At 39.7% G+C, this 15,068-nt stretch overlaps 1 protein-coding gene across 1 annotated transcript in view; it reads left to right on the top strand.

Annotated features, from left to right (window-relative positions):
* LOC127661332 (uncharacterized) overlaps positions 1-13,399 on the top strand; it is a 31,603-nt gene extending 18,204 nt beyond the window's left edge. The window contains exons 6-15 of the mRNA XM_052151964.1: positions 4,753-4,882; positions 7,056-7,185; positions 8,149-8,304; positions 8,390-8,427; positions 8,577-8,606; positions 8,690-8,862; positions 10,288-10,709; positions 12,102-12,201; positions 12,290-12,545; positions 12,627-13,399. Of these exons, the coding sequence (XP_052007924.1) occupies positions 4,753-4,882; positions 7,056-7,185; positions 8,149-8,304; positions 8,390-8,427; positions 8,577-8,606; positions 8,690-8,862; positions 10,288-10,709; positions 12,102-12,201; positions 12,290-12,545; positions 12,627-12,706 (1,515 nt within the window). The 3' untranslated portion in view covers positions 12,707-13,399. The remainder of the gene's footprint in view (positions 1-4,752; positions 4,883-7,055; positions 7,186-8,148; positions 8,305-8,389; positions 8,428-8,576; positions 8,607-8,689; positions 8,863-10,287; positions 10,710-12,101; positions 12,202-12,289; positions 12,546-12,626) is intronic.
* The last annotated feature ends 1,669 nt before the right edge of the window (positions 13,400-15,068 follow it).

The raw sequence follows: 15,068 nt of genomic DNA, 5'->3' as shown, positions 1-15,068 counted from the left end.
ATATATATATATATAAAATAGAAAAGAAAAAGGTGGAAAAATGTCGGAGAAGCAAAGCAAACGATGCGTGTTTCCCTGTCAACGTTCTATGACTGTCAGGGACACGCATCAGTTTTGTTTTGTTTGTTTGGGGGAAGAGCATGCTGCTCTTGCATTGGGGCAGGGCGAGTGCGCACATTGCGACCTACTTTCGGGCGAAATGCTTTGCGCTCGCCTTGCTTACTTCCGGGAGTCAGCACCCACTCTTTCATCGTGGGGCTCTCGCATATATCTGGCTGAGGAGCGAGAGACGGGTCCGTCCCTATCGCTCGCTCTCTCTCCAGATCCAGCTGATCCTTCTTGTAAGCTCTTCATTTCATGAGGGGGGCGCTGAACCTTTGTACATTTCACGCATAATAATAAAGCGGCTGAGAAATTACTCGAGGTGGTTACTCGGGCTGTGGCCAGACTACAGCTAGACTGGCCACGCGAACAAGAGACCCCCACCCCCCCACCACCAAACACTCCAAACTATATATAAAAAAATATATATATATATATATATATATATATATATATATGATAATAAAAAAAAAGTGGAACGCTATATTAGTCCCTTCCTTTCTTTGATGACTTCCATGACGAGCTTTCTCACTCATGGAGGAACTCATATACTTCTCGTGTTCACGTACCCTCGACGTCTTTATACTCGACTATCGTGGGTGCTGAGACACGGGGGTATTCAATGCCGGTCGAAGAGACGCTTGCGGGCTATCTCTCACCGGGTTCGGCATCATCACTCAAGAAACCCGCTCTCCCCACTAAGCCATGCAGGACTACCTCCATGCTAGTGGGGAGGGCTTATCAAGCGGCAGGTCAGGCTGGTGCTGCGCTGCACACCATGGCCGTGTTACAGGTGTACCAGGCTGACCTACTGAAAGACCTGAGTGCGGGTGCAACTCTCAACTAAGAAGCCTTTACTGATCTTCGTCGGGCCACAGATTTATCTCTCTGTGCGACCAAGCAGACAGCCTGTGCCATTGGCTTTTATGGCTTATACCTAAACGATAAGGACAGAGTTTTCACACTTGATGCCCCTGTTTCGCCTTCCGGTCTCTTCGGAGATGCCATGAATACGGTTATCTCCAGATTCCAGGAGGTGAAAAGACACGAGGAAGCCTTCAGGCAGTTTTTTTCCTCGCCGAACTCAGGGTGGCGGGGCCGTTGGCCTCCCAGTCCCGCCCCGACTCTGCTAGGCAGAGCGTGGCGAGTCCTGCTCCCCCTCGTAAAGACTGGGGACAGGCTCATCGCCCCCGAAGCAGGACCTCAGGGTCGTGATTTCAGAAAAGAAAGAAACCCTGATGGTCTTGTACCCAGCCTTGTGGGGGTGGTTCCTCTCGGGACGGGGCGCATGTACCATCCACTTCGGCCCTCCCGATACCCTCACGAAACCTCTTCACTCCCACCGCCTCTGGTGTTTCGGGTGACAGAGGCTTCCAACAAAGAGTTGGGTGTACTATTGTTTCCTGCCTTTATCCAGGATGTGGAACACTCGACATCCTCTCAACAGGAAGTGTCGAAATTGGTTGCGTCCGATTTTAGATCTTTCAGGCTTGAACCGCTCGGTCAGGGTGTTCAAGTTCAATATGCTAACTGTCAAGACGGTCGTGTCTCAGATCCAACATTAAGATTGGCTGATCACGATCGATCTCAAGGACGCATATTTCCATATTGGAATTCTGCCACAGAACACCCTGAGAAAACTCAGGCTAGGTCAAGGTTGTACTGTTCACCAGTATCAACAATTACTAGGTCTCATGGCGTCTGCGTCCACGGTGATCCCTTTGGGCCTGCTCCATATGAGACCGATTCAGCTGTGGCTAAAAGCCAGGGGATTTCATCCAAGGGCCAGTCCCATAGGGCTAATAAGGGTTCACGTTCACGTCAGCTAAATTTCTGGCATGTCGGATTCTCCTTGGGGCCCAGGGCAAGCCCCTGTCACTCAGGGCAGTTTATATCCCTGGATGCCTGTATGTGGGAGCATATTTACTGTCCAGACAGAAAATACCGACGGGTGAGTGGAAACTCCACCCCTAGGTAGTGGAACAAATCTGGGTGAGATTTTACAGGGTAGAAGAGGACCTCTTCACCACTATGAACAGCGCAATGTCTCCTCTACTTTTCCCGGAGTCACCCAGCCCCCCTGGGTCTGGAATCGATGGCGCATACATGGCCCTGAATGCTTCTGTATGCGTTTTTCCCTGGTTTCTCTGCTCCCGGGAGTCTTGGCCAGAGTTCGCCAGCTGATAGCTGACGAACAGGATTTGGTTCTCAGAGCTGATATCTCTCCTCGACGGCTCGCCTTGGGCAATTCCGGACAGGAGGGACCTTCTGGCGCAGGGGACGATATTTCATCCCCGGCCCGAATTGTGGAAACTTCATGTTTGGCCCCTGAAGGGTACCAACTGAGGGACACAGGTTATTGAGACCATTCTTAGTGCTAGGGCTCCCTATACCAGAAGAATCTACAGCAATAAATGGGGTATCTTCGAAAAGTGGTGCAGTTCACATGGTGCAGATCCAGTTAACTGCCAAATTGTTTCAGTTCTGGACTTTCTGCAGGGAAAACTGTCAGCAGGCATATGCCCCGCTACTCTACCCAGTCCGTGCCCTTCAGACTTATGTCCACCGCACTAGCCAGTGGCGTAAGTCAGGGCAATTATTTGTCTGCTATGGGGGCCGCTACCAAGCAGACTGTCACATTGGGTGAGGGATGCTATTGCCCTGGCCTATGAGCTTCGCCAGTAGGTGTCAGGGCTCACTCCACCAGAGGGGTCGCCTCCTCTAAAGCCTTGGCTAGAGGGGTCCCTCTGCAGCAGGTTTGTGATGCGGCAGGCTGGTCCTCTCCAAACAAATTCATCAGATTTTATAGTTTGGATGTTCATGCTACTCCAGGCTCTTACGTCCTTGAGTCGACATCTCAAGCTCATGCCTGAACAAGTTTGTGACACAGCAGGCTGGTCCACTCCATGCACATTCATCAGTTTTTATGGCAGGCTCATGCCTGAACAAGTTTGTGATGCGGCAGTCGACATCTCAAGCTCATGTCTGAGACTACGTTATTGTGTGCACACTTCACAACCGTAGGGGCCCGGACAGCCCCAGTGCGGCGTCGTGGGTATTGCATTCCCAAAAGCGCTTAGCAAAGCGCAGCATCATAGTGAAGCTTTTTGTAAAGGGAACGTCTCGGGTTACATGTGTAACCCTTGTTCCCTGAAAAAAGCAGAACGAGATGCTGCGCTTCTTTGCCGCACTGGGACGTCCCAGGACTGCTCTTCAGAAAAAGATATCTGACGACACGCTGGTAACGCATCTATTTATAGCCTGGCCACAGGTGCATCTAATGATCTCACCAGCCGAGGCTATAAATTCCGGTCAATGTTCATTGACGTGTTACACACATATTCACAGCAGGTCACAAAGCAGGATTGTTCCCAAAAGTGCTTAGCAAAGCGCAGCATCTCGTTCTGCTTTTTTCAGGGAACAATGTCTCACTCCAATGTATTTATGAAGGAGAGTGCCAGTTTGGGACATGTAAATACTTTGCTGCGTCCTTGGTATTTATTCTCAGTTTGGCCGAAAACATCAGTGCAAAAGCGATCTTCCATTGAGTGTCTTACATTCCATGAACCGATCGCATTTCTCTCTTTCGAATTTGCAAAATATTGTGATTCTTCTAAAAAAAGCTTTCCTTTGCTCCTCACCTGGTGCAACAAGAGATCTTTATCGGATGATCTAAAAAATTTGGCCAGAATTGATCGGGTCTGTCTCCCTCAGCAGATCTGCGTGCCGGGACTCCAGTTTATGGCCTTTAATGTCAAGCAAACTCGGGAAGAGCTCGTCAAGGAATTTCACCATATCTCTGCCTTCTTCATGCTCAGGAATTCCAACAATCCGTATGTTAGTTCTTCGGCTCATATTTTCGAGATTTTCCAAAATGTGTTACATGTCTGTTTTGGACGCGGGCAAATTAGCGGATAATTCCCTTTCCGATGACTCCAGATAATCCATCCATTTCTCAACATCTGCCACTCTTGTGACCAACTCAGTGAATTTTGTTTCCATTGTTGTAATCGATCGACGTATTACAGCGAGATCCTCCAAGTCAGCAACAACCTTCTTCAGCATCACCAAGATGTTGGACAGTTGACACTGAATTTCTTCTCCAGACATGCCTTCCAAATCGAGTCCCTGGCACGCAGGGCTGACAGAGGCCTCAGCTTGAACACGTAAGAGCCTTTTAATGTCTCTAGAGTCTGAGGACTTCTTTGCCATGTTTACCTCAGAGAGTAAGTATGTAACTGGGTGTATCTATTCTCACCAGATTATAACATGAAAATAATACAAAAAATCTAGAAAAGTGCACAGAGCTCGTGTCTCACACATCTGCTTCTTGCATGGTGTCACGTGTCCCCCAAATTGGTAATTTTTGCCGATGTGCTAATTAAGACTTCAATGTACACCATCTGTTTATTCATCTGTCTGATGTCAGAAAGTTGCAGCAGTTCAGAACACATTGTTTTTGCAGTTTTGTTTCAATAAATGCTTTTTTAAACTTTAACTTAAAAGTATTTTGAGTATTTTTATTTTAAGGATCAAGGAACATTTGATTCCTCATGATATAAGGTCTTTAACAATTGATTCAATCAAACCATTACATATAATGGAAATATCTCTTGCAAGACTTGTAAATGTGTGTTTCTCCATGGAAAGGAGACATGTACACTGGTGTATGAAGGTGGAGCAGCTGTGGGTCAGTATACAGTGGAGATCTTGGTGGAGGATTTTCCTCAGATGGAGCAGATGCCGTTCTCCACTGTTCCTCTGCAGCTCTCAATAATCGGTGAGCACATCCTCGCAACATACACAATCAATTACAGAATTTCTACTGTTGTTTGAAGCAAATACATTTATTTACACAGGCAAAAATACAATTGTGTTGGAAAATATGAAATAACAAAAAGTATGAGAATTATGGGTAACACATTAATGTTCCCTTTCGTTATGGGTTTATAAAGAGGTTCATTAATGACTAAGTAATTTACAAATGCATTATAAATCATTGATATGCAGTTATAACAACATTAATATATATATATATATATATATATATATATATATATATATATATATATATATATATATATATATATATATATATATATTTAATTACAATTTTCAGAGAACTGCCCAAATAAAAACAAGACTCCAATTATTCATAAATAATAGATCTGAAATGTTGGTGGCACTTTAATGTATTGTAACTGTCACAGATGTGCTCGGTTTAGTCTAATCTTTTCAAGTTTCAAAGTTCAAGCACCACCCTTGTTGTTTCATTGAATATGTCGGCCTCTGAGTGGACTAGAAGCTCATTTTAGGTTTCATTAGAAAGATGAGATCCTCCCCTTTGATATAAAATGTTATTGTCAATATTCAAAAACATATTTTCTGATGATTTGTTTTTTTCTGGAAGGTATATAGTCTTCTGTACATCTAAGATATAACATTGGATTATTCAGCAAAGCAAGCTCACAGACAAGTTAAAAAATACAAATAAAAAGGTAAAAGCAGACATAAAGCATTTTTAGCTATCTGGGGCTTACAGCAGCTGTTATCGGAGCATAAAAGAGACGTGTATTTGATGACTTGGAGAAATCATATTTCACTTTGTGATTATTTTGAAAATCTTTTGAATTGTGATATTAAGGCTACAAAATTGACTTGACAGTCATTTTCCTGAGAATAAGAGCTTTCATTTGATTTATGGCTTGTCCATTTATGTACTATGTGAAGGAATTTTATTTTCATATTAATATTTCTACCCCATATCTCTGGAGGTCGCTAATTTTCTGCGGGAATGTTTTAAGGCTTTATTTTGTGGTTTAAGTAACATAAATGCAGAAGTTCAGATTCTAAGATTTCAAATGATAACTCTTGTGCCTGATTTAAATATACGGAGACTTCAATATTTTAAGTGTAAACTTTTTCTGCAATAAAGCACTCCACATTTGGACCTGCTGGCGGGTCCACAGAGTTTAAATGAATGCATGATTTATGTCACAATGCAGGAAAAATAGACTATTATTATATACTAGATTAAAAGGAGGGATTATGCCATTTTGTGTTTAGATTCATTACTGTAATGTCTTATCTCAGCTGTGTTGTCACTTCCTTGTCAAGTTGATGTCAAAAGAATGGTGCCACTCTAAGCGGTTTCCCAACATATCTATTCCTACTTACATAAAGTCCTCTGCAAAAACACATTTGTGTTGTTCTATATGCTCCTTCACAGCATATACAGTTTCATGCAATAAAGCCTGATGATAATAAAATTATATAATAATTGTATAAAACATGATTTTCAATCATGCTTTTAAATGAAACATTGAAATGTTCTTAATTAGGACTTTAAGACATTACAGCTTCATTTTCTGTAAAGCTTTGAAACGATGTGTGTTGTGAAAAGCTCCATATTGAACTTTATGTATATTAATAAATACTTCATATGTGTCCACTTTAAATTAAAATACAGTTTAATTGGTCAATAATGTTGAATAAGTGTAATTAAGTATTTATAACATGTGAAGTAAAATGGCTCACTATTTCACAAGTATTGCGTGAAAGTCACCCTTTTTATGCATGTTGTTATAAATGCATATTAGTTATTTAAAATGCATTTGTAAGTGAATTATTAGTCATTAATTAACCCCTTTATAACCTCTTTATAGCCCCTTTACAAAAGGAACATTTATGCATGTAAAGAGTGACCAAAAATGTTTGTAAATGTTAATTTTAGCCTCTTCAAAGTTTCCACCCTTGGCGAACTTTGCAACCTTTAGATCAACAGGTTTCAGGATCATAAAACACATAATTGTAATGAAGTGTGTCTATATCTATCACTTATGAATAGACATGAATCAGGAGTTGTGTAAGATTGGACTGTACATGCACATTTCTAGTGTTTATTTGTGTTATTATTATATGTATGTGTATAATACTATGTTATTGTGTTTTAGTTGAAAGTGGATCAGGTTGCCCTGCAGTGCCAGAGTTCACTGGTGTGAGTCCAATAGGTGGTGATGTAGTCCGTGTGCTGCCCTTTGAGGAGATCAAAGTCAATATTACAGCTCACTCAACAGAACAGATGTAAGACAGCACACTTACACATAAGCATTATGTGTTTTCTTCAACCCAGAGTAAATCTCAACCTTAGTTATGAGCAAAAGAGGTTAATTTTAAAATAATACAATAAAATAACTAATAAAATAATAAAATAATTCTTAAAGTAAAAGCCTCAATTGTGAATGCTGCAAAACTGTTGTATAGCCAAAAAAGAAATAAACAAATAATCTGCATTAGGAACATTCATGTCCGTAACACAAATTATGTGAGGAGAGTTACACACTAAAGTAATCATTTGCACAATTGATCACATCACAAACCCTAACTATGAAGAGCAACAGTAACAACGATTCTTAATCAGAATGAATAAATCAGTGTGTCAGCTGGTCTTTGTCATGCTGCATGAAACAGCATGCCAGCAGCAATATCACCCTGTAGCTCAAGACCGATTGTCCACTGAAGCTAAGCAGGACAGAGCCTGGTCAGTACCAGGATGGGAGAACTACCAGGATGGGAGAACTAATGTTGCTGCTAGAAGAGGTATTAGGGAGTCCATCAGAGGGTGCTCACCCTGCAGACTGTGTAAGTCCTAATGCCCCAGTATAGTGATGGGGACTGTAAAAAGGCACCATCATTCCTGATGAGATGTTAAACTGAGGTCTTGATTCTCTGTGGTCATTAAAAATCTTCAGTAGGGGTGGAATTTGGTGTCCTGGCCAAATTCCCCACATTAGCCCTTCTCAATCATGGCTTCCTAATAATCCCCATCCATTAATTGGCTCTATAACTCTACTCTCTCCTCTCCACCAATAGCTGGTGTGTAGTGAGCGTACTGGTGCACTATGGCTGTCATCGCATCATACAAGTGGATGCTGCACACTGGTGGTGGTGGTTGAGGAGAGTCCCCTGTTCACTGTGTAAAGCGCTTTGAGTGTAGTGTCAGAAAAGAGCTATATAAATGTAATGTTCATTCATTCATACATACAGAGTGTCTGAAATCGCTGTGATTGGTCCAGAAGGTCTCTTCATATCACCCATGGAAACGGGTGCAAACTCTCAGATGTCTGTCAGTCTGTCGTGGGTCAGAGGTCCTGATCAGTCATCTCGTCTCATCTCCATTTGTTTTACTGCAAACACTCAGAGGTCAGCAGCATCTCATTTCAACAGCTCAAGGAAGCACATTAACGATTGACAGCTCAGTTTAAATGCTGTATTGTTTGTTTTACAGTCTGCAGTCTGAGGTCCGGTGTATGTGGCTGCAACTTAGTAAGATTATATTACTCTACACTATCTTTCCATTTGTATTTTAAAAACCACAGATGAAAAGAGAAATATCAACATCTTATCTTTAATTGTTATAATCTCTCTCTCTCCCTCTCTCTCTCCCTCCCTCTCTCTCTCTCCCTCTCTTTCAGTGCAAACAAACCCTTTGCCCCCTGGAACAGGTAATAGTTACAAAGTCTTCGAATGCATCTTTTCACAAGCTCTGTCTTGTTCTCATGTCATTCTGATTGTTTTGTCATGTTAGAGTTGAGGTGTTTGGAGCATGAGCTGCAGATGTCTGTAGTTCTGCCCCTGTCTTTCCTGGAGAATGTGCCTTTGCCTGACCTGCAGCTGAACGACCCCTCATGCCCAGTATTTCACAACAAAACACACATCACCAGCACATTCTCACTGAACGCCTGTGGCACCAAGAGACTTGTATGACATCTCACATCAACCACCAGCATTACTGTCACACAGATTATTTGATTATTTTTTTATAGTATTTCTTACCATTTTGGTGTATGTTTAACTTTGACTTAACTTGACTTTGCAAATCCACTGAGCTGTTTAGACGTTAAGACGCATAAATGCTCAAAACTATAAATAATTCAGCCAAAAGTGTCAATTCTGTCATTGTTTACTCACACTCATGTCATTTCAAACCTGTATGACTTTCTTCCTTCTATGGAGCACAAAAGCAGATGTTTGGAAGAATGTTCACATTGCTTTAGGCCATAAAATGAAAGCATACAGTGACCAGGGGCTGTCAAGCTCCAAAAAGGACAAAAAGCACCATAAAATTATCACAAAAGTAGTCCAAATGACTCGTACAGTATATAACAAGTCACACAATAGCTTTGTGTGAGGAACAGACTCAAGTTTAAGTCGCTATATACAGATAATCTTCAGCTCTCAGATCTCATTTGTACTTCCGTTTATCCAAAAATTTATATTCTCTTGAGACCCCAGGGTACTGCTGTGTGCATTTTCCATTTCCCTTTTTAATTTGTGACTAGAAGCATCTAATAAACAAGCCAAAAAAATGTCCTCATATATGTACAGCGGGATTAAGTTTTAATTAATACCAAGCTATGGAAATTCAGATGTTTTCACCAAACTGTTTAATATGTTTCCAGGATGTTGTTAGTTTTTCATGTTTTTTTGGATGTTATAGACATCAGAAATAGGCATAATTAATTCTGATTCAAACGTGAAACGAACGGATATGTTTCAGAAGAGACTCTTTTCTTGACCAAACATGTTTCAATGAAAAAACGTAGAGATTTCTTAAGCACTTTTGTTGGCTCTGCGCCTCTAGAATCAAATCGACGTCATGTTGTTGTGTCACATGACTTGGTGCAACAGATGTTTAACCATTATATTACAGTCTAGAGTCTTTTAAATAAACTTAAATTATGCAGTGTATAGCGAAGCCAAAATACAAAATACGCATGTGGACATGGGGTCACACAAGGTTATATGAAAAAGAGCAATGTTCACATTCTGATATATATACTCTTTTGTGTTCCATAGAAAGTCATACAGGTTTGGAACAGCATGACATACTGTAAATGAAGACAGATTTCATTATGGGTGAACTATCTATTATTTTACAGTGTAATTAAACAAGTAATTACTGATTATTACTAATTAACAACATGCAGGGTTTGGCTTAGGGTTAGTTGCTTGTAATTATGCATAATTGACTGTTATTACTTTAGTCAATACATGTAAGATGTGCAACAAAGACACTGTAAAATAAAGCGCATTCCCTTTAAATATTGTGCCATCTACAATGCTTTGCCTTTGAGTCACTTCCTTTTTATATTGTTTGATTTTATCTCTGTTGATCTTCTCCAGCATTTGGGATCAGAACTGCTGTACACTAACACTTTACGCAGCGTCAATCCAAACTTCACCATCAGCCGTATGGCATCTCTAGTTCTTCCACTAGCCTGCAGGATTCCCGGTCAACAGGCCAAAGGTCCGAGCTTTAGGATCTCTATACCCTCAGAAGTGGAGATTTTTGGTGCTGTGAGCTTCTGGATTGAATTTCATCGTCCTGGAGAAGGCCCGTTGGCTGCTGAGACGCGCCTGTCTCGGTTACGCTCATCTCAACCGGTGCGTGCGGCACGAGCGCTCACTCGCGCTAGCAGGATCGACACGTTGGACCTGCATGTGTTTTCTAACTGCTCATTGGCTCGTGTGGAGCTCATGGTCGGGCGCTGCGTTGAGTCACAAACACAAGACTTCATGGAGACACAACCTCTGCTGAACCAGGGGTCAGTATCAACATCTGCTCAGTCAGAAACACTCAATAATCTCTGCAGAAGTTGCGAAAGTTGGTTGTTCTAATTGCTCTCAGGGTACCAGCAATACCATAGAGACATGATAATATCATAGAAACAAACTTACAAAAACAAAAAGTGGGATACAAGAAAGTGTTTTAACATCAAACATCATGTCCACTGTGTGGCGCTAAAAGCCAGTTACATTTTGGGGGATTTTTAAGGTAAAACTCTTGCGTGGCAAATGTGTGATGAAAAACACAACTACGTCATTTTCAGGTGCTTCTGTGACACTTATGGCTCACGTGTCAACTCATGTGCCACGTCCACACTAATACGTTTTTGTTTGAAAACGCGTCTTTTTCTCTGATTTGTCCATCTGTCCACACTGAGATGGCGCTTTTGACAGCGAAAGTGAAAAGTGAATGCTTTTCAAAAATGCTCTCACAAATTCAAATTCATCTTTTAAAAAAATTTGACCTGCTCATGTTGTTATTTTTAAAGTCTCTTACAGGTAATACTGAATAATATAAGTTATAGTTCAGTGTAAGTAAAGCTTAGTCACTGGTAGATAAGGACAGGGCATTTTATTCTGAAAATAATCTGGTCAATGTCCATGGAAATGAACATGAACAGCATATATTTAATTCAAATAATAATATCAATAATTTTATATTGTATATGTTTAATATATTAATGTGTCCCTGAGCAATTTTGAGTTGAAGCTACCATTTAAAAAAATAGTGACTACACTACAAGCTATTAACAAAAGGGCCTTACTACACTGAAGTATTATCTTTATTAAAAAAAAAATCTATAACTAGAAGTATTAGACAGCATTTTAAGAGATCATGTAAACAAACCCATGTAAATAAATTAGTCGAAAACAGTGGTGAACAGTAGCGCACCAACAAATAAGTAGTAAGTAAACATGAAAATTGGGTATTTGGCATGAAGCTCAAATGAATCGTCCTTTAATACAATTCATGTAAATGAATCCTCCAAACAAACTGATTCACTAAAATTAATCAAACTTCCCAATGCTTCATATGAGAGGGAGAAAACGGTTTTGGTGAGCTTCATACATATGAATCTTCCAAATGATCCGACTCACTAAAATGAATCGGACGTTCTAAAGATTCATATGAAAGAGTGGTTTAGCCAAAGTCTTTCTAGCAAGTTAATCCACTGTTGGCCATCTTTGGATGGAGAAAGACAGAAATCTCAAAAACGGTTGGTTAAGATTACGATGAAAGAATATATTTCAAATCAGCAATAAAATTTGATAATCTTGTTGTAAGACCAGGTTGCATGACTGAATGTTAAATTAGGATGTATCAACAGATTCTATCCATCTTCTGCTGACCTGCCTGTTTTGTATTTCAGGTGTTTATCTAGCAATGGCACTACAGAGATCCTGACATCAACATCAACTGTTCGGATTTACCGCTTATCTCTGGGTTCTCTTAATTTAAAGGGAGACAGAGTATGTTCTAATTATTCTTCGTAGCTTCTATGTGTACATTCAGTGTTCAAATAGATGGTGGATAATTCTTGCACATCTCTCTCTTTAGATGTATGTTGAGTGTGAGGTGCATCTGTGTGTGACCTCTAAACAAAGCCAGCAATGTTCAGACCCTTGTGCAGGACAGTCTGACCAGACGATAATAGACAGCATCATGACTCACACTTATAGTGTGCGCTCAGGGCCGGTGATGCTCATTAACAAAGCCACTCAAACCAGCACTACCACTGTTAAATCAACACAAAACGCTAAACCTGTCACTCAGCCCGCCACCAGCCAGTTAATAGCCACCACTGCCTCTCGAGGTAAGTACATACTAGATAATGTCAGTGTCGTGTACATGAGGGCAGATTATTTCACACTGACTGTGTTGTTGTGTATTTCAGCTCCGGACAGAACTGCATTGTGGGTTGATGCTTTGATATTGGCTGTGTTCATACTCGCATCATGTGCTCTTCTACAGTGAAAATTATGCCAAACACAGCTGGAGGACACTTCAGCACTGACAGATCACAATCATAATATCTTTTTTCTTTTTCTTTACCATTCTGTTTTAGAGACAATCCCTAACCATTTTGTTCCAGGAGATACAGCACACCTTACTTTTGATTATAAACATGAACATTGATATAAGTTTGTTTTTCCGCACTCTACACAATCTTTTATAGTAGCATTTTATCTGGAAAGATTGCCATCTATATGTCAGTGGGGGTACTATTCTTTTACAGTGTATATATACAGTAAACCCGTCATTTTCAGTAAAAAAAAAAAAATATGATAATTAAAATACAAATTGTATATGTTTGAAACAAATACAGAACATCTGATGTTTATATCATCGAAAAATTCCATTGACTTCCACTGAAGAGGTCCCCACATTTACACTGACATCCAAAAGTATAGAATAATGTAGAGATTTAGCTGTTTCGGAAGGTAATTGGTACTTTAATTCCCCAAAGTGGAATTCAGCTGATCACAAATATAGTCAAGACATTACTGATGTAAAAAATCAGCCCCATCACTAAAAATAAATAATTTTTGTTCCAGGGGCAAAAATGTCATCCAAATGTTGGGGGGGGGGACAATAAACATAACAATTCTCAAGAGGAATTTTTGAAGGGGACACCAATAATACAGGCAAAATTGTACTTGCAAGGACACCCCCACGATTTGCGCCTATGTTTTGTTAAAATCTACACAGGCCCCATTTCCAGCAGCCATCACTCCAACACCTTATCCTTGAGTAATCATGCTAAATTGCTAATTTGGTGCTAGAAAATCACTTGCCATTATATCAAACACAGCTGAAAGCTATTTGGTTTGTTAAATGAAGCTTAACATTGTCTTTGTGTTTGTTTTTGAGTTGTCACAGTATGCATTATACTGGCATGACTCAAGATCAATATTAGGTCAGAAACTGCAAAAAAGAAACAGCTTTCTCTAGAAACTCATCAGTCAATCATTGTTTTGAGGAATGAGGCCTATATGATGCTTGAAATGGCCAAAAAAACTGAAGATTTCATACAAAGGTGTTCACTACAGTCTTCAAAGACAAAGGACAACTGACTCTAACAAGGACAGAATGAGACGTGGAGGGCCAGATGTACAACTAAACAAGAGGATAATACATCAGAGTCTCACATGTCCTCAGCTGACAGCTTCATTGAATTCTACCCGCTCAACACCAGTTTCATGTACAACAGTAAAGAGAAGATTCAGGAGGCTTTATGGGAAGCATTGCAAAGAAAAAGACACTTTTGAAACAGAAAACAAAAAGAAAAGGTTAGAATGGGCAAAGATACACAGACATTGGACAATAGATAATTAGAAAAGAGTGTTATGGAGCTTTTGTGGGATCAGCTAGACTGTAAGGTGTGTGAGAAGTGCCTGACAAGACAGTCACTTCTATGGGAAGTGCTACAGGAAGGTGAAATGTCACTTGAGTATCTGGGCAAACTGACAGCTAGAATAACAAGGATCTGCAAAGCTGTCAAGTGTCATTGCTGCACATGGAGGATTTTTTGATGAGAACTCTTTTTTTTTTTTTTTCAAATTGTAATAGTAATTTTTAACATTATTAATGTCCTGACTTTACATTGTGATCAGTTGAATGCCAGTTTGGTGAATGAAAGTACCAATTTCTTTCCATAAGAGTAAATTCTGTACATTATTCAAAACTTTTGGCCACCAGTATTTCTACTGTAGATATCTTAGCGATAGTCTCTTTTGACTTGGGCCAGTAAGTAACCATTTAGTAATTCCCTAGCAACCACCCACAAAAAAAAAGTAGCATAAAAAATAAATAAAAAAAATACTATTTTTCTTTTATTTATTAATTTACTGTTGTAGAGAAATCTGGCATTTTTACCCATTTCAAGAATAAGATGAAGTGTTTTCTTAAACAGGTTAAAAATGACCCAAACATAACAGAAGGGATAAGATTATACTGTACATCCCATAAACAAATTAATAGGTTGTAAATAAACCGGTTGTTTTAAATTTTCCAGTCTACTGTAAATCAAGATGTTGCTTGTGAATTTAATTATTGGATACCATGAATACTGAATATCAACATCATCATCTTCCATGTTTTCATTTTAACAAGCTAAACTTAAACTGTTATGAGATATTGTATTCTTTTTGTAAATCTCCCTTTATTAACTAGTACAACTGAATCATCTAAAATGTAAAAATGTAAAGTAAGATTAGATTAGATCATTTACTCAACTTTATGTCATTACATTCTCATTTGACTTGCTTTCTTCTGTTGAGCATAAACAGTGTTGGGTAAATTATATAAAATGTAATCCACTACAAATGACTAATAT

Source organism: Xyrauchen texanus, chromosome 21, assembly GCF_025860055.1.
Source record: "Xyrauchen texanus isolate HMW12.3.18 chromosome 21, RBS_HiC_50CHRs, whole genome shotgun sequence".
Taxonomy (NCBI): Eukaryota; Metazoa; Chordata; class Actinopteri; order Cypriniformes; family Catostomidae; genus Xyrauchen; species Xyrauchen texanus.
The sequence above is the reverse complement of the archived record's forward strand: the minus strand, read 5'-3'. Positions and strand labels throughout refer to the sequence as shown.